This window comes from Lontra canadensis, unplaced genomic scaffold (genome assembly GCF_010015895.1).
Source record: "Lontra canadensis isolate GAN:19392208 unplaced genomic scaffold, GSC_riverotter_1.0 scaffold1, whole genome shotgun sequence".
Classification (NCBI taxonomy): Eukaryota; Metazoa; Chordata; class Mammalia; order Carnivora; family Mustelidae; genus Lontra; species Lontra canadensis.
The window spans coordinates 37,586,959-37,606,398 of record NW_022630995.1 but is presented as its reverse complement, the minus strand read 5'-3'; the positions used below and the strand labels follow the sequence as shown (position 1 = coordinate 37,606,398).

At 39.8% G+C, this 19,440-nt stretch overlaps 1 protein-coding gene across 1 annotated transcript in view; it reads left to right on the top strand.

Annotated features, from left to right (window-relative positions):
• Window positions 1-18,572, top strand: part of DTHD1 (death domain containing 1) — a 78,216-nt gene extending 59,644 nt beyond the window's left edge. Inside the window, exons 11-12 of the mRNA XM_032853574.1 lie at window positions 13,009-13,066; window positions 17,724-18,572. Of these exons, the coding sequence (XP_032709465.1) occupies window positions 13,009-13,066; window positions 17,724-18,043 (378 nt within the window). The 3' untranslated portion in view covers window positions 18,044-18,572. The remainder of the gene's footprint in view (window positions 1-13,008; window positions 13,067-17,723) is intronic.
• Window positions 18,573-19,440: the final 868 nt, after the last annotated feature.

Below are 19,440 nucleotides of genomic sequence, written 5' to 3'. Positions count from 1 at the left end.
CATTTCCCATGTTGGATGAACATCTTACCTTATACTTTCAACCTTGACTTTACATGCAAGTTTTAAGTTACAGGTTAAAAATAAAGGATCTGTATTCTTATAAGTGATAGTTTAAATATTTTTGGTCAAACTATTTTACCTCTCTAAGCCTCAGTTTTCTCATTTGTACAGTAGACATAACAACAACTAACTCCCAAAGTTGTAGATAGAGTAGACTATACTGAGGTTATAGAATGGTTAAATGGTTAGAGTAATTATCTAAGGTAAATAACAAGAAATAGTAGCTGATATCATTATCCCGAGGCAATAGGATTTACTGTTTCAGTGAGGGCTTTAGAGAGACCTAGGTTTCAAGACCATGTTACTTTGGAAAAGTTACATCTGTGAAACGGGGATGACAGTTATTCAAACTATTGTCATGAGTTTGGAATGAAAGAATAATAGTTCTGTATCTGCCTGTCATTTGTCCTCCTTGGTATTCTCTGAGCTTCTTGGATCTGTGGTTTTATCTCTGACATTCATTTGTGGAAATTCTCACTATTATTTCATGTAATTCTTCTGTCCCTTTATATATTTCTTCTTCTTCAGAAATTTCTATTACATGTATGGTTTTTGTAGTTGTTTCACAGTTGTTGGATGTTCTGTTTGTCTCTTTTTTTCTCTTTCATTTTTAACTTTGTAATTTCTATTGAGAGGTCCTCGAGCTCAGGAATTCCTTCCTCAGCCATGCCCATTTACTGATACACCTACCAAAGATATTCTTCATCTCTGTTACAGTGTTTTGGATTTCTAACATCTTTTTTTGGTTCTTCCTCAGAATTTCCACCTCTCTGCTTACATTGCCCATCTGCTCTTATGTAATGTCCTTAACATATTAATGCCCTTAGCATATTAATCCCAGTTTTTAAAAATTTTTGGTCTGCTGGTTCTAACATCTTTGCCATATCTGAGTCTGGTTCTGATGCTTGCTCTGTTTCCTGAAATTGTCTTTTTGCTTTTTAGTATGTCTTGTCATTTTTTTCATGATAACTGAACACAATGTACTGGGTAAAAGGAACTACTACAAATAGGCCTTGAGTAACACAGTGTAAGGTTTGGGTGAAGGGAGGTGTTCTATAGTCTCAGTATTCAGTGATCTTGTTCTTCTGGGCTATGAACTTCACATGCATCCTTCAGTATCCCTCGTAACCTCCCCAGCCTGGGGAATGGGATGTCTAGAGGTGGCTGGAGTTGGGTATTTCCCTTCCCCCATGTAGAAAGTCAGAGAGAACTGGAGTTGGGCCTCTCCCTCCCCTCCCCAGTCAGTTAGACTCTAATAAAACCCCAGCAGATTAGGTTCTGGTTATATAGTTTCTACCAAGCTCAGACTTTGTTAAGAAGAACAGAACTCTCTGGTGTATTTAAAAATGGTCCTTTTTCCCTTCTCCCTGTTGGGAGCAGGGGGAGTTTTTCTTAGCTCTCACTGTGACAACCTGCTTGACGTTCATGGAAGTAAGATTCACAAAAGTGTGTGAGTCCCTCTTGACTGGGTCCCCCCAAAGTTGTTCACTCTTAGATCTGTCCCCATTGGGTCTCCAGCAATTTGTCAATTCTAGTTCAGTTTTCCTTACCAGGTACTGGGTCCAGAGGCAGTTTCTGCTCATGGGTTTCTGCTCTGGTAAGTTGTGATTCTCTGTATTCACCTGTCAGTCTTCAGTTTCAGGGACAGAGGTCCTCCCTGTGACCTCACTTATCTGACAGATCTAAAAAGAGTTGTTGATTTTTCAGTTTGTTCAGCGTTTTTACTTACTAGGACAGAGCGGCGACTTCCAGCTTCTTACATGCTTGACTGGAAACTGGAAGTCTAGCCCAGTCCTTCACACCAGTATGCCCTCGCTCTACATCAATACTAGATCAAGTTTGATTTGGTGTTAATGTTACACCCATAACAGCCACATGAAGTTTTATGCTAACATTAACCATTTGTACCAGATTACTTCTTTGATCAATATTCTAACTTATTTACAATGAAAAGTCATTAAGAATTCCATAGACACGGTACATTAGAAAGATAGAGAATATACAATTTCCTACTATGATGTAATAAATGAACTGAAGTTAAGCAAATGGCAGTAATTACTTAGTTGCAGACGCCTCTCTGCAAGATGAAGGACAGAGTAAGACTAAACAGTGAAAGCCAGTATTTAGTTAGGGTATCTTAAAGGCTTCTAGTAAAATCTATGCTAAAGATACACATAAACATTCTAATTATATATATTTCTTGGTCCATTGTTATTCATACACTTTCACTTGGATATCTTCTGGCTACAAAATAAATAACCCATTTACTAGAAAAGTCTTCAGGTATGTGGAGGTAGGGAGGGTGTGGGAGTTAGGACTGGATGGAGGAGTTGTCACCACAAGATATCATAATAATGAACCAGTCAAAGTCTCTTTATACAGAAGTGCCATAGGGTAAATAGGAAATAATAACATCAGTACGGCATTTTTGTTTGTTATATTTCACTGATGTTGATCTGCAGTCTAGGTGGCACCTGTGTTAAACGGTGCTTCAAGGGTCAGAAAGTTTTCATGTTTCTTGACATAAAAACTGGTTCTCTAGTAGAGATCCAAAAACTAGCAGACAGGTAGAAATTAAAGAGAACACCTCTACTTATTATTTCTATATCTGCCCATAGCAATAGTATTATTGTGGGTGCTTTTAGAACTAGTATCTGTTGCAATTTAAAATAGGATATTCCTTTTATTTTTTTTTAAGATTTTATTAATTTATTTGAGAGAGAGAAAGAGAGAGCAGGGGGAGGAGCAGAGGGAGAGGGACAAGCAAATTCTGTGCTGAGCACAGAGTCTGATGTGGGGCTCAATCTCATGACCCTGAGATCATAACATGAGCCGAAACCAAGAATCAGACACTCAGTGGGCTGAGCCACCCAGTTGCCCCCAAATAGGATATTCCTATGGGATTCAAAAATATCATCATATTATGTCACTGTTTCCACTTACTACTTCAAAATATGTGTGAAATAATGGGAAGGATTTATAATTGTTTGAGTCCCCCCTTTTTTTACTTCTATATTAAGTTTTGTGGATTATTGTGGTGGTCTCTGCAGGAATGTCTCCCAATCATCTTTGCTGAACTCCCTCATTTGATGCAAGTTAGTCCCAGGCTGGAAGGGGGGTGCACGTGCACAATGATGACTTATGTTTATCAAAACAAATCAGCCCTAAAGGCAACTGTCCAAGCAGTTGTTTGCACTGCCTTGTTTCTCATTCTTGTTTTCCTGCACATGTTTCTAGAGTGAGGTTAACTTAATTAATACTGGCACCACCCCAAGCATCCTGAAATCTCAGTATAATGAGGGTGAATCCTGGTCGAGATGGAAACATTACCTTTCTTTCTAAGCTCTGTCAGAGACTAGATAGTCAGCAGTGCCTGAGCCCAGTTTGGCTGTGAGGCCACCAGGAAAGGGAAGGTCTGTATTTTTGTGTCAAGGTAACACTCAGATCACGCCCTGCTTTACTGTGCTTACAGGATTCGCTTTAGTAACAAATGGATCTTTGGATAGTCATCTATGCGTTAGAATTTGGGAGATTTATAAAGCCTTTCTGTGTGCAATGTGAGACTCTAGTTCTGTAAGATAGCTTGGCCAAAGCAAGTGACTTTGGTTGAGTACCCACGGTGTGCAAGGAACTCAATTAAGTTATTTCATTTTATTTCAACAGAAGTGCATTATTTTATTTCACTTAAAGCTCACTACACACCTAAGAAGTACATATGATAATGATAGCAAATTTAAAGCACAAACTGAGGCACAAAATGACTCTCAGGAACCAACAGTTGACAGAGTGGGGTTTAAGCACAGACTTCCCCCAGGGCCTGCATGCTCAGGCAGCCTTGTACTAGGGAAAAAATACCAGCTTTCGAGTTAATCACAGCAAGTTCCAACCCTCCATTCATTCTCTCTGAGGTCCCAGCCATGAGACCGCAACCCCTCTTGAACCTTGCTATCCCCACTGGTCAGAAAGGAAAACAGTAAGAGCTCCTTCATTTTCCTCACCGTATTTTCGGCAAAGATAGATGAGATAACCAAGAAGAAAAAGAATTTGTAAGTAACTATGAAGCAGGATCAATTCTGAGAGTTCCAGACTTTCCTGACAAAAGGGTGCTGAGGGTCTACCAGCCTAGAAGATTATTTATATGAAAGTTGAGGTACGTTCTGGGTAAGAAATTAACCTGTGTTTACAGGGTCTGAAATAACTGAGTAAATGCGATACGACCAGACAGAATTCTATTTGCAGGGGTCAGGGTGGATTTGCCTAAAACCACACATACATATTTATATACATATATTTATATGTATATGTATATGTATATATACACATACATATTTATATACAGCTCCTTGAACAATGTTGGGACTAGGGGTGTTGGCCTTGCACAGCTGAGAATCCACATGTAACTTTTGACTCCCTCAGATCTTAACTGCTAATCACTTATTATTGATTGGATGCCTTACTGCTAATATAAATAGTTGATTAACATATATTTTGTATGTTATATGGATTAATACTATATTCTTACAATGAAGGGAGCTAGAGAAAGGCAAATGTTATTAAGAAAATCATTAGGAAAAGAAAATACATTTAGTGTGCTGTGTTGTATTTATCAAAAAAAAATCCGTGTGTAAGTGGATCCATGCAGTTCAAACTTGAATCATTCAAGGGTCAACTGTATATTAAGCAAATAAATATATTTTATTAAATATGTATAAATATATATTAGATATTCTATGTTAAATACACAACATATTAATATGTATTTGAAGCATCAGAAGCTATCAAAATAGAGTGCCATAGTTATTAGTGAAATCTATTTCTCAGTTCAGCCCCTCAGATACATGATTGTCTCCTAAAGAGAAAGTTTTTATTTTAAAAATGGAAGACCTCTTTCACTAAACTCTGTGACACATCAAGGCACAAACAACATTACTGTCATGTAACACGATGTGTAGGGAGCCACTTTCTTCTTTCTGTCACATTTTACTACAGGCCCACCTACCAGGAGGGTTTAGGGCGGCCACTAGTGGAGAATGGCTTCCTGTTGGAAAAACCTAGGAACAACCTTGAGCTCCGTGTGGAGCCAGTCAGGACGTGTCAGGAACTACGGCAGAGCCGCAGAACAAACCCACAGCTGACCATTGGCGCGGGACAACTGTGCTTATATGACACCACCGGAAGAAAAGTGCAATATGGGTAGAAGCCATCATGGCACACTACATGACACTGCACATGGAAGCACCGGGAAGGGAAACTGTTGTGCCCACAAAAGGAGCAGGGGTGGCTGCGTTCCCTCGCTGAACACTGAGGGGTACCTAGCAGAACAGTGTGGCTGCCCAGAGGAAAGCCTGTGAGACTGCTTGGAGCACTTGGAGAGGACTGTGCCAGAAGCTAGAGTTTCTGGAGGAGGAGGTAGGCACCAGAGCTAAGTCATCTCTGTGACCCCTGGGAAGTAATTTATGGATTAGCTGTGATTATGAGTACTGTCGCACTACAGTGTTAGGTATGTAAGAAGCAAGTCAAATTTCACTTTGGTCCTGATATTAGAAATCTTTGTCATGTTTTGAACAAAGATAGTTCTTTCATTTTTCTGTGCACTTGGTAGGATCCATTTGGGATACAGGTTGATAACCGGTGTAGGTCCTAAATAATGTTTTTCTAGCCACCATACTTCAATATCAGAGTCACCTAGTTGGCTTGGTGTGAATATGGCCTTGTCTGAGGCCAAGTGAATCAAGCTGTGAGCTTTTGTTTTTTTGTTTTGTTTTTGTTTTTGTTTTTAATGAAGCTGTGAGCTTAGTTTTTTTTTTTTTTTTAATTTCATTTCAGATTAATTTGCATGAACCCTAAGGTTTGAAAACTACTGCTTTACTTTCTCAGTGAGGAGAAAATAAAACCCCTTTGCTGAGAGAGTGGTAGTTAGGAACAAGGTATGGGTCTTGCAAAGAGTAGTAAAGTTTTGAACTATCCACTGAAGGGAAAGGGAGAAGAATCTTCAGGGATACACAAAAACATTGCAGAGCAACCCGGTCCCCGCAGAAACTGCAGACCTCAAATTTATGATGATAAAAATCCTTATGTTTGTTCACAGAGGGTCCTCATGGCTATGGGATATTTATTGAGGTATAGTGTGGCAACTGTTTGATAAATATAAGTACTGATATAAAAGAAGATAGAGAAAAGAATATAATAGTTTTTATGAGCAGTGAGTCCATAAAGAGGTATTAAAAATGATTAAAGAAGACAATTGAGGTGATGTAAACTTCATTCAATACATCATGAAGTAGACAGTGTCAGAGAACCACAAAAATGGGGTGGAAGGAGGGGCACCTGGGTGACTCCTTGTGTTAAGCGTCTGCCTTCTGCTCAGGTCATGATCTCAGGGTCCTGGGATCGAGCCCCACATCGGGCTCTCTGCTCAGCAGGGAGCCTGCTTCCCCCTCTCTCTCTCTGCCTGCCTCTCTGCCTACTTGTGATCTGACTCTCTGTGTCAAATAAATAAAAGCTTAAAAAAATGGGGTGGAAGGACAGAAGTTTTTATAGGACGACTAAAGAACAAGGAAGAGACAAATGGAAAACATCCGATTGGCTGTGGTCGCGTAGTCGCTCTTGTTTGAAGTGAGAGGCCCAAAGTTGGCTTGGCCTTTGGGGACTGGCTGGATGAATATACTGGATTTCCGCTCAGCAGAGCATTTACAGGGACACAAAAATTAATGAAGTTTTGGTTTTCTGACCTTGCACCCTGGGCAGAAGCAGCTCCATCATGGCTTAAAGATTTATTTAAAAAGAGGCACTAGGATGCCTGGTTGGCTCAGTTAGTTGAATGTCTGCGTTTGGCTCTGATCATGATTCCAGGGTCCTGGGATTGAGCCACGCATTGGGTTCCCTGCTCAGCAGGAAACTTGCATCTCCTTCTGTCTGCTGCTCCCCCTTTTTGTGTTCCCTCTCTCTCCCTGTCTCTCCCTATCAAACAAACAATCTTAAAAATTGTGTATAAAAAAATAAAAAATAAACAAAGGCAATAAATAAGAAGACAAATAAATAAAGTCTAGCACAGTCATGTCTTGAAAAGGGCCTCAACATGCAGAGCTCTGGTTGACAGCTGGGTCTCCGTTTTGCTGCTGCTTCTCTGCTCACATCGATACTATAGTTCTGGGGTAGCAGGAAAAAGGCAGCCCTTGGTCATCATCAAACCATCAGGCCAGACCAAACTATCAGACCTGCTTGAGTCTAAGGAAGATTTCAAGCAATTCCTGCTTCCAATCATCAGCAAGATTCAGGAGGACACTCCAATTTGCTCTCACGTGCAAACAAGAGCTTATATGCAGAATAGGACGCCACTGTGGAAAATGGACAGTCTGCTCATCCAAATAAAAACCACGTGAAGGCCTCAAGGAAAGCACCCTGGATCATTTTTAGAATCCAAAAGACAGAGTGCAGGAGTGACCAAATAATGTAAAGAAGGCCAAAGAGAAGGCCAGAGAGATTCTAAAGATGGCAGTGAGGCATTGATTAACCTAGTCTAGGAGATAGAGAAAAGCAAATAAGTCATCTTTGAGGATCAGAAGTTTCCAGCCTTTGGTTTCTGGTCAAGTGATGGAGATTGACGGACACCACAGAGACGCTGGAACTAGAGAGCCTTTTGTGTTTTCTTTCTCTTTCTCTCCTTTTTCTCTTCTCTGTCTACATGTTATCCTCACTTATACTACGGTTCTATAATGGTTGGTCTGTGGTTGATGACTTCAGGATGAATTTGGATTGTTAAATATTTGTTTGGGGAAGTAACTTCTTTTGGTCTTTTTTGAAAATGCTCTCCCACAAGAGGATGAAGGCCTCAACTGTAAACTCTTGCAGGAGTTGCACTGGTTTCTAGACTTTGGTTATTTCTAAATGTCGAGGTGCTTTGCCCTTTTTTGTGTTACCGGCTAGCTCCCCCAGAACTTTGGGTCTGGATGTAACTCGTAAGACTCAGACTTGGGTTTCTCCAGCTCTGGAGGTGCTGAAGGAGCTACATGACTGCTAGAGGACAGCCCCACGCAGCAAGTGCTAACGAAGCTGAACGAGGGACAGACAACAGCTGGCGATGTGAATGGGGCTGATAGGGATCGGACGGATGAATCGGAAGGAGCAGAGAATGGTATCGCCTATATTTTGAGACTTTAATTTCTGGGTGAGGCCAAAGGAGGAGAGATATGTTTTGTCCAAAATTTGTATTTCATGTGACACATTAACTGATATAACTGTTTGGTCCATTTGCTTGGACAACCTAACTCATCTTTATTTGACACGGAACCTAGAAGAGAAGACAAGATCTTCATATTCTATACAGGTTGATGGAATCCCCTGATGCATTTCAGGGATTCTGGACATAGGATGAAAGAGATATTTACAAAGGCTGTTGAGGGTTGGGGAAGAAAAGTGAGGACTGTCTACTTTGGACCCTACACTGAACAGGGAATAGGTATCTTCAAGGTTCTGTGAGTAGTCCAAGCTTAAGTTCATTTACATAGCAGAACTGATGAGTATTTGGGGTCAAAACCTTACTAGGAAGGGAAAAAAGGTTGCCATATTAACAAAGCTATTCATTTGCTTGAAAAAGGAAAAGGATACATTAGAGTGCTGAAAGCCAAACTGGGGAAAGAAAATAGGCATTTATGAATGGCATTAGCAATGACACAAGACAACATTATGTTGAAAGATAAATTGAGTGATAGTACCTAATTCCTAAATATGAAAGCAGGGACTAGAGCAGTTGATAAAAGAAGTGAAATATGACAGCTGCCTTAAAAATATGGTAGGATTTGTAGGAGGAGATCATTCATGTCAAGAGAAGATATCATCATATAAACAGTTTATACTACCCTATGTATACAATGCCATTTCTAGCACTGTAAAGAATTAATATAGGAACAAGATGGTTTTTGGCTCTCAAAGACATTCCAATCTAATAAATAGAGCCAACACTGATCATGGCAAGTTCTTAGAGCGGTAAAAAGCATAATGAAGGGAAACTTTTGAAGGTGCCTTGGGAAATAACATTGAGTAAAATAATAAATATGGTCAAGTCCTGTTTTTTGGGGGTTGCACAAAAAAGATCAAGATGGCACATATATGAGCTCAACTAAAAAATGGTTTCCTTGGTTTTAAGAATTCAATAACAGGGTTGTATTTAAGCAACATGGAAAGAATAATAATTGAAGGAGTCTTAACAACAATGGCCTATAAAACTCAAGACACAATACCATTTCAGGTGTGAATGGCTTTCTTTGTTTCCATTTTTTTTAAACCAGTTTTAAGTTAATGAGACCTGTGCTGCATGTAGCAGTATAAATAAGACACAGCTGTATATATCTGAACTACTTATCATTTTATACTGATGCCTTTGCGAGGCTAATGGTGAAGGGAAAGCTGCTACTTACACCCCACTACATTCTTTTACAGGGTAGATGTGTTTTATAGAGAGGTTGGGAGCCAGGTTTAGATTTTTCCAACAATCTCCCTGAGTAATGACATTTTGAACATGGCATTTAAGAAATTGTATTCAGCAAAATAAAATACACACTATTAATATAAAAGCAGGCAACCTTAGAATAGAGAACATTCCTTTACCAAATAGTAGAAGCTGAGAAGAGGCAACAGAATGATACCTTTGGATTAGAACAGGGAAGAGAGGGAAGATAGAAGTAGGACACAACTAGAGTCAGGGCCACCAAGGAGGCATCCAGGAAGCCAAACATCCCACTGGGAATCTGGGAATCTGTGGGAGGAACATAGGACAAGCAGAAGCTTCCCTGTTCTTCCTGGAGCTGACCTTGAGAACTAGTGGGATTTGAAAGGTGATATGCAAGGCAAAAATAGTGCAGACAAAAATCATGCGCCAAAAAAAAAAAAAAAAAAAAAAAAAAAAAAGAAGAAGAAGAAGAAGAAAAAGGAGGGAAAGGGAGCACTCAACATCCCTGAGGAAGAGGCCAAGTGGGAGACCAGCATAGTGCCTTCAAGTCTAAAAGTCTAAGAGGTAGAGATTTCCATGCCGCTCCAACCCACTACTTCTATAGGGTTGGGGTCAGAAGAAGAACTGGGCTTGAATTTTCATGTAGGTAAAAAAGAGCGTATCCTTAAACACTAGAACCATACTCTATGAGACATTTCTGAAGAAAGAAGGACTGAGGGGGGAAATTATTTATACAAAAAAGAAACACAATGTCTTTTGTTTCAGGCTCAATCCAGGCCATGTGCCCTTTGATGGGACAGACAGACTCTCCTTCACTTGCTTAGGTTTAAGCACATAGTTGCTTTTTTAAAACTTACATGTATTTACTTTGCAATTCCACAATATTAATATACTTGAACATTTGTTGTTCTTATTTTAGTTCCTAGTTTCCCCTCATTAAAACCTCTTAATGGAAAATTTATAAACATGTTTATGTGATGTCTATGACAGGAATACCTACAGAATATGACATTCAGATTTAGCCACTTAGACTGAAATCTCCCTATGAACCACCAGTGTGCTACATGTTAGGGTAACACACTCAGATTATCCTTGTATCATTGTTATGAAGCAAGCATTGTAAAAAGAGTTTTTATTTTGAAAAGTATTGAAGCTTATGTGAGGACTGTCTTTGATCAGGCACTTGGCAATTCGATAGTTTAGAGAGAAAAATATTCAAATGTAAGAAAAATTTCACCTCTTATCTTAAATGGTAGAGGCATTTGCGCTTGAGAAATTCTTATAGGAGTGAGGCATTTATAGCTAATGACTTTTTCACAAGAAAAATTGGTGTCATTAAATATTATATGAATACATTGTCATTAAAAATTAACTTTGAAGGACGCCTGGGTGGCTCAGTCCTTAAGCATCTATCTTTAGCTCAGGTCATGATCCCTAGGTCCTGGGATCGAGTCCTACATCGGTTCCCTGCTCAGAGGGGTACCTGCTTCTCCCTCTGCCTGCCGCTCCCCTTGCTTGTGTTGCCTCTCTCGCTGTCTCTCTCTCTGTCAAATAAATAAATAAAATCTTTAAAAAAAAAATTAACTTTGAGGAGCACCAGGGTGTCTCAATGGGTTAAGTGTCTGCCTTCAGCTCAGGTCATGATCTTAGGGTTCTGGATTGAGTTCCATGTCAGGCTCCCTGCTCAGTGGGGAGTCTCCCTCTCCCTCTCCCCCTGCCTCCCCATTGTGAGCTTTCTCTCTCTCTCTCTTCTCAAATAAATAAATAAAATGTTTTAAAAAATTAACTTTGATTACCAGTCTTAATTTTCTGAAATTCTGTATGGATCCTAATATATTAGTTCATATGTTTTTATGTGTGTATTATTTGGACCATCAGGATAATATTAATGAGAAATACTAGCTCCTTAACAACTTTATTGTTCATACCAGTACCTTAAGTAGGATCACTGAAATATTCTTTACAGTGCATGCATGCAAAATTGTTTCCACTGTAAATTACTACTGTAGCATTTTCTGTCACAAGTGCATGTGCATATGTATAAATTTATGTCAGGTTTCATAGGCAACCTTTAAAAACCTACCTGAAATTTGGAAAATTATCTGTAGAAGGTATTTTTTCCTTCAGGATTCTCTGTATTTTCCAAAAATTTCCAAAAATTAAAAGGTATTTAAACTTACTCTATGGAAAAAAAAAAAGTTTTTTATTGAAATAATTATGGATTCCTAGGAAGTTGGAAAATAGAGTACAGAGAGGTCTGAGGTACCCTTTACCACATTCTCCTTAGCAGTTACATTTTACATAACTACACCACAACATCAAAACCAAAAAGCTGACATGGATACAATGTGTGTATATAGTTCTAGGCCATTTTATCATATGTGTAGATTGTGTAACCCTTGCATTCAATATACAGAACTATTTTATCACCACAAAGATCTCCCTTGTGCTACTTGCTTAAATTGCTATTTCTCTCTCTCTCTCTCTCTTTTTTGTGAGGTTTAAACACATAGTTGATTTTTTATCATTTTTATCATTTTATAATGATTTATTTATGTGATGCTTTATGATCATCTCCCAGCATCCATAACTCCTGGCAATTTCTAATCTATTCTCCATCTCTATGATTCTGTAATTCCAAGAATGTGATATAGATGGAATCATAGAATACGTTACCTTTTAAGGCTGGAGTTTTTCACTCAACCATTGGGGAGAGGCCCATGCAAATTGTTGCTTGTATCAGTGATCGGTCCCTTTTATTACTGAAGAGCACCCTGTAGTGTGGATGTCCCATAGTTTGTTTAACCATTCACTACTGCGGGAATTTTGAATTGTTTCCAGTTTGGGGTTGTTACAAACAAAGCTGTTACAAACATTTGTGTACAGGTTTTGATATTTTTTCTTTCAATAAATCACATTTCAGAGCTGAGACCAGAGAGACAAATAAATTGTAATAAATAAAGTAATGATTATATATTTGAATACTCTTGACAAATATTGGTTTTAAAATAATATCTGCACAAAACCATGATTATTTTTGGCATGATGTATGCACATTGACTCACTCATTCATTCTTGAAAATTATTGTTAGAGAACTCAGGACTCGTGCTGAGTGCTGGGGCAAGTTGCCTTCCCCATCAGGGCTTTTATAAAATAGTGCCTTTGCTGCATACAGGTAGCTTGCTCTATGTTCGTTGGTTTTCACAGTTTCAAATTTTAGCTGGAAAATATTTATTCTAAGTTAACGTGACTGCTATGTTAGTATTTAAATGTGTAGTCTTAAGTTTAAATTCGCTGAAAGATTTGGGTTAATATATTTTGCCTTATCTTAGGAAAGCAATTGCCAAGCATGCATGCACAAATATACAATCTACTTTTGCAAGGTGTGCAATTCAGTACCTCTTTCAAATAGGGGTGAGGTTCAGATGGATTTTTACTTATAGCCTGTTCACAAATTAATGAATCCTTCTGCTTATTCTGTGTCCTTTTTCTCCCACAGCATAAAAAATTGATCAACCGTCCACAGAGTACCAAAACAATTTCTACTGATCCTGTAGGTAAGAAATATTTGCTCAGTCCTCCTTACAGGGGCACTATTTTTCCTCTTATATTTTATACTATGTGAATTGTGTAAAAAAAGGGTGGAGAAAGTGACTTTGCAATTAACGAATAATTACATTCATCAGCCTAATAAATGAGTTTTCCTTTGGAAATCATACACATATAAACAAAAATATTCTCAAATATGGGTGTAATTAAAATTGTTAAAATCTCTAAGAAATATGAACCCTGTTAAGATAATAATAATTGCTTGGTCTGGTAAATAAACAACTACAGTTTGTTCTGAAATGTTGACAATTAATTCATGGATCAAAGTGTGGTCACTTTAACTCTACATTCGAGGCCAGTAGATTTTTAAATAGAGGTATGTTGGTATGAAATCACAAAAAAAGAAACATTTAATAGTTGATTGTGGGTATGCATAATTCAATTATATAACAATGATGTGGACTTCAAGGTAGAATTTAACATTTTTTAAAAGATTTTATTTATTTATTTGATGGAGAGAGATCACAAGTAGAAAGAGAGGCAGAGAGAGAGGGAGGAAGCAGGCTCCCTGCCAAGCAGAGAGCCCAATGCAGGGCTCAATTCCAGGACCCTGGGATCATGACCTGAGCCAAAGGCAGAGGCTTTAACCCACTGAGCCACCCAGGTGCCCCAGAATTTGACATTTTTATTCTATTTTAGCTTTTGAAACAATCATTTAATAATGCTAATGGTCACTAAATAATTATTGGCCTTCAAATAATTTATTATTGGATCTTGGTCTTCAAAAGATACCAGTGAGTCTGTTTTGACTACAGTGTCAGGCCACCACTGATGGCATAGCGTTTCATTCAGGGGTTACCTGTATGGATTGTATGTGCAGGCTTTACCCAATTACATTAAATGTGAGGATGAGCATAAACCTTAGTGTTATACCCCATTTCAGAGACAATAAAAACCATTTTCAAATAAAGAGCAGGTGATGTAGAAAAACTAAATTAAACCTACCAAAGCCCAAACTGAGAAAACCCCGCAAAGGAAATCTGAAACAACAACAACAACAACAACAACAAAACAGTAGTGGGACACCTGGATGGCTCAGTTGGTTCAGTGTTGGCTTCAACTCAGGTCATGATTTTGGGGTCCTGGGATGGAGCTGGCATCAGCTCCCTTCTTGGTGCGAGGGCTGGCGGGGAGGACATGGGTATGTGTGTGGGGGGGGTCTGCTTCTCCCTCTCCCTTCGCCCCTCCCCTTGTTTCTGCTCATTCTGTTTTTCTCTCAAATAAATAAATAAAATCTTGAGCAGCAGCAACAACAACAACAAAAACCAAAAAGGAAAACAAAACCCAGCAGTAGTACATGAAAACCTGGCAAGTTTTGTAGGGTTGCTACCTCTTGAAGAATTTGATGTCTAAAGAAAAGCACTCTTTGCCATTGCCAACAACCAGCGGAGAGCGCAAGAGTGCAATGATCTTTCCTGTGTGTAGAGGAAGTCCTAGGTTGTGACAATGTGAGGTCTCTCACAACCAAGCCACTGCAGGAAGGACGGTGGTAGGTGAGGTCAGAGCAGGACAAAACTGTGAGAGGTTTTAAATGCCAAGTGAGGACATTCAGACGGTAGGAGGAGCCGCTATGAAACTTATTAACAAGGGATGGGTACAATCAGATGAGACTTTGAAAACTGTTAATTGTACGGAGGACTGAAGTGGGTCGCAACTGGTAGCAGGGATAGGAGTTAAAGTCCTGGTTCGCGATACTCCAGAAAAGAGAGGCGGACATGACTGAGATTGTCAGTAAGGCTGGCAAGGAGGGGAAGTATCTGAGGTAGGTTTAGAGTTAGGACATGGGTGTGGGGGTAAGAAATAATCATTGAGAAATTTGAATAATGTAACGTGTTTCAGCTCACTCAGCAGAGTGGTCACATTCACTAAGAAGTGCGCAGGGTGAAGGAAGAATCTAGTTAGAAAAAGGGAAAAGTTGATTTTTGACTTTAGAAACCTGTAGCTTGGATTGGCTGTGATATATACTGGTTCAGAAAATTAGGAGATAGATATTGCAAATGCCCTCCAAGACTTAGGGAGACAAAGCCAAAGATAAAAGTATAGCCGAGCTGGGATATTTTTCTTTTCTTTTCTTTTCTTTTCTTTTCTTTTCTTCTTTTCTTTTCTTTCTTTCTTCTTTTTTTTTTAGATTTTATTTATGTGAGAGAGGGCAAGCACAAGTGGGGGTGGGGGGAAGGGTAGAAGGAAAGGGAGAAGCAGACTCCCCACTAGCAGGGAGTCCAACACAGGACTTGATCCCAGGACCCTGAGATCATGACCTGAACAAATTCATTGGGGGGAGAGGACAGAGAAAAAAGAGGCCTGAGAGAGGAAGTAGTAATTCATCAGAATCAGGAGGATGAGTCAACAAAGGGGAAAGAGAGGGAGGAGGAGAACCAGGACAGGCGGTAGAACCCAGGGGAAGGAGTGAAATGCTTTCTGGAAATCAGAGAAGCTACAGACTGAGAGTCGTTAGCTCTGAGTCATAATCAGGAGGGTACTAGGGAGATCAGAAAGAGGATTCCACAGAGTTATAACAGATAGCATATAACCCGTAAAGCAAGGACTTGTGGAGTGAGCTGAAATGATGAACTTGTGGCACTGAGTTTACATTAGGTATAAAAATATTTTATGGTTAAAGGGAAGATGGAGAAAGCCTGGTAGCTTGAAACAGTAGCAGAAGCAAGGAAAGGGGAGGCTTGAAGCATGGTAAGGAGGAGACTGAAGGAACAGGTGTGAAGGGAAATTACTTGGTGAAGAACACTGTAGGGAATGGAATCTGGCAAAGGTGGAGGAGTGAGATTTTATAAGATGGTGATTTCTAAATGAAAATGAGCTTTAAGAGAACTCATGTCAAATGACTTTGGGTGAATTAGGAGAAACAGACATTGGCTGAGTGAAACAGAAGGTGAGTGGGATTCGGGCTTAAGGATGCTGGGAAAGTTTTGGTCATTCCTGGGAAAATTTTAAATTGCATTTAGGAAAAAACAATTTTTTAATGGGTGGGTTCACTGCTATAAAGGCTTGACTGGTATACAGAACACAGGGTTAGTTGATGACATTTGGCATAGTTTCATAACCCTGGAGATCTCAGTATTTGAATGCAGGGTGAGTAAAGCAGGATTGACAATTGATAAATTAATAACAATGAAAACTAAAACGGACAACAGATTCCAAGATGGCTGCAAGGCGGTCGATGATGTACATAGCTGACCATGGGGAACAGCATGAGCTTCTGATAGTAAGAGGTATGCAAGACTCAGAAGAGATGAGTGATGGGCATCCAAGGACTCGCTGTGTCAGTGACAGGGGCAAGAACCGTATTAAGTGACAGGGGCAGAGCTGTGGAAGTTTAGGAAGTCGTGGTCAGCAGTAATATTGAGAAACTGATCCCTTGGAGGGAGATGAAACATGAGTACTGGCTGTGAAAGTCAGTTTCTTATGTGGAATCACAGCATAGGTCACTGCGGTCGACAAGATTAAGGAACCATGTGATCAGGTGTGTGACTGGGTATCAAGGGTTACTGATGCTGCCGTCAGCCAATGGCAGGAGATAGATAATGTGGATGGGGAGAGGAAGGCCTCCTCATACAGCATGAGCCTATAGTGCACGATGGAAGCAGAATGCTGATTTGAAGAACGAAGAGCAAGGATGTGTGGGCTCCATTTCTTGAATAGCTTTCCTAGAAAAGTGGCATGATTCACAAATTTATGTGTAATTTCTGTGAGTGGGTAGGTAGAAGGAATCGTGGAATCAAAGATGGCAGATGCAGAATTCTTGCCCCACATCAGACTAGGCAAGAGTTAGCTGGAAAGTGGTGCAGGCTGGGGCAGAGAGGCAGGGGGATGGGAGGCTCAGGGGCTTGACTGAGAGTGATGGCTCAGAGTTACACAATGAAAAAGAAACATTAACAACCAAACAGAAAAATGGCATCCTAAGTTTAGGTAGTAGACACGAGTCACAGGATAAGGGAAGATGTATACTGAAATACAGGATGTATTCAGAGGAGATGTTTGTGGCTGTAAATGGTCTAGAGGCCAGGGGAAATATCTTGGTCTAAAGGACTTTCCACAGAACTGCTCTTTGGGTTGAATCTTGGTGAGTTTGTGTGTGCATATATTTGGGGCTGGTGATGACAGCATTATGTAGTTGCTATTACAATTTATGCATCAGATTAGTACTAATTAAGAAAAAAATTTTTGAACCCAGGAGTCTCCTTTAACATAGTGCTACTCAAAGTATGGTTGGGGACCCCAGTGTTAGCATCATCTCAGAGTTTGTTTAAAATGCCCAATTTTACCTCTACCCTAGTTTTACTTAATTGGACTATCTGGGGCAGAGTGTAAAATTCATTTTCACGAACCCTCCTGGATCTCAAGGGAGTTAAAAATCTGAGAAACATTTCTAGTCCTTGTTAATCAGTCGTTCCCTCAGGGCGAAGACCCCAGAAATGCCAGGGATCCAAAGGTTTTCACTTGTCCACTGGGGGAGGTTCCAGATCTTTCCACTGTTCAAAGGCCAAAGCAGAGAGCCCTCAGATGTCCCGGGAGCAGGTGTGGAGGGTGAGATCAGCACTGCCCCCCGGGAAAGAGTCCTGATGCCGCGTGTTCTGCGTGTGCCGGCAGGTGCCCTGTGGGATAACCTGCTGCACTGGCTGGCCGGGGAGCTCTCGGAAGAAAACGCCACGCGTCTCTCCTCGTCCCTCCCCGTTCGCCGCAGCACCGTTGAGCTCCTCAGACTGAAGAGCCCTGGTGATCTCACAGAACAGATCCACGAGCTTCTTTGCTTCTGGAAAAAGTCACTCCCCAAATCCACCGATAAAGTTCGCCTTCTGGCTCGTCACCTCCGCCAGATCGGCAGGAGGGATCTCGCCGAAGAGCTCAAATTCAAGTGGGAACGGAAGGTGTTCACGGAGCCCCAGCAGTGGTTTGACACGGCGGAGTGACACCAGCTCGTTCTTTCTTTCGCCCTAGAGAAGGGCCATCGCTGGTTTGAAGGAGGTTTCTGTCAACTTCTTACTAGCGAGATTCCAAGTCAAGTTGCTTGAGCTGAGACTCTGATGGATGTGCTAGTTGAGACAGTGGAAAAGCACTAATCAGATCATAAAAAGCATTCTCAGGTTTGAGGGCTCCTTCGTGGCTCAGAGATGTACCTTCTGCAAGACTTACTGTCTTGAGTTCAGCCAGGATTAATAGCATTTGTAATAGAATTTGCTGTTTTTTCCATTTTAATGCAGAGGTAGTTTTCTAAGTGGGAAGGAAAGAGATGATATACAAAATCCCTTTTTTTTATTGTTATCTACATAAAAGCAAACCGGTTATGCAGGACTCCAAGCAAGTAATTCAGGTTCTGCATATACTGTGGAACCTGCAGTTAACAATACCAAATAAATGGAGTTGCAGAGACCTGATGCTGATGATAGTAAGTCAGAAAGGAAACAAATAAGCTTGAAATAAATTAAAAATAGAGTAACATCAGCCATTTGCTGCCACAACATGTTCTTTTATTAAAAAAAAAAAAAGGATCTCGGGGTAGGGAAAAACCTCATATTTTATTATTAGTGAAATGAGGTAGTGCAGAGAAAGTGAAGTACCAGTGAAGGGATTTAGGGCGTTTTAACGTAGGAAAACAACTTACTCTTAAATCAGTTTTCATAGAAACCTTATTGTATAAGCCCTATATGTTCATCGTTAAAAAATACTCTAAAAAACACACAACTGAAAGAAAAAAAAATAATTTCCTAAAGCCCCTCCATCATTGATAATCCCTGTTAACATCTAGTGTGTAAGCTTTGAGACTTCAGCTTTAGCTAAAACAATGTGATAGGAATGGGTTATTATAGTCGTATTACCATTTCATTAAGGCGAGACCATCACGGCCTTGGCTTGTCAGCATCAGTGGTATTAATTTTGATTACGGAATACCAGAAAATTTAATGAAATCACATGAAAAATTAAACACTCATGTGGCTCTGAATTTCAAAGACAAGATTTCCTTCTACAAATTAACCAAGGTCTTAGATATCTATTTGGCTACATATTGAAAAAAAAAGGATTCCAATTTTCAAATATATTCCTATTAAGACACATTTTGGTCATCAAGATATGTATTACTTTTACATGTTTCTAGAAAGGTACAATATTTTTCATATGCTCTTGGAATGAAGAAAACAGACTGAAATGTTCATTGTTTTTCTGAATACAAAGTAGCAGAGAAGTAGAGTTGTTTATCGCCTGGAATGAGCCAGACACTTTTCCTTTAGCCCTTTACAAGCATGGATTGATTGAATCCTCCCCACTGCACTATGAGGTAGTACATTGTTCCAACTTACAGGAGAGGAAA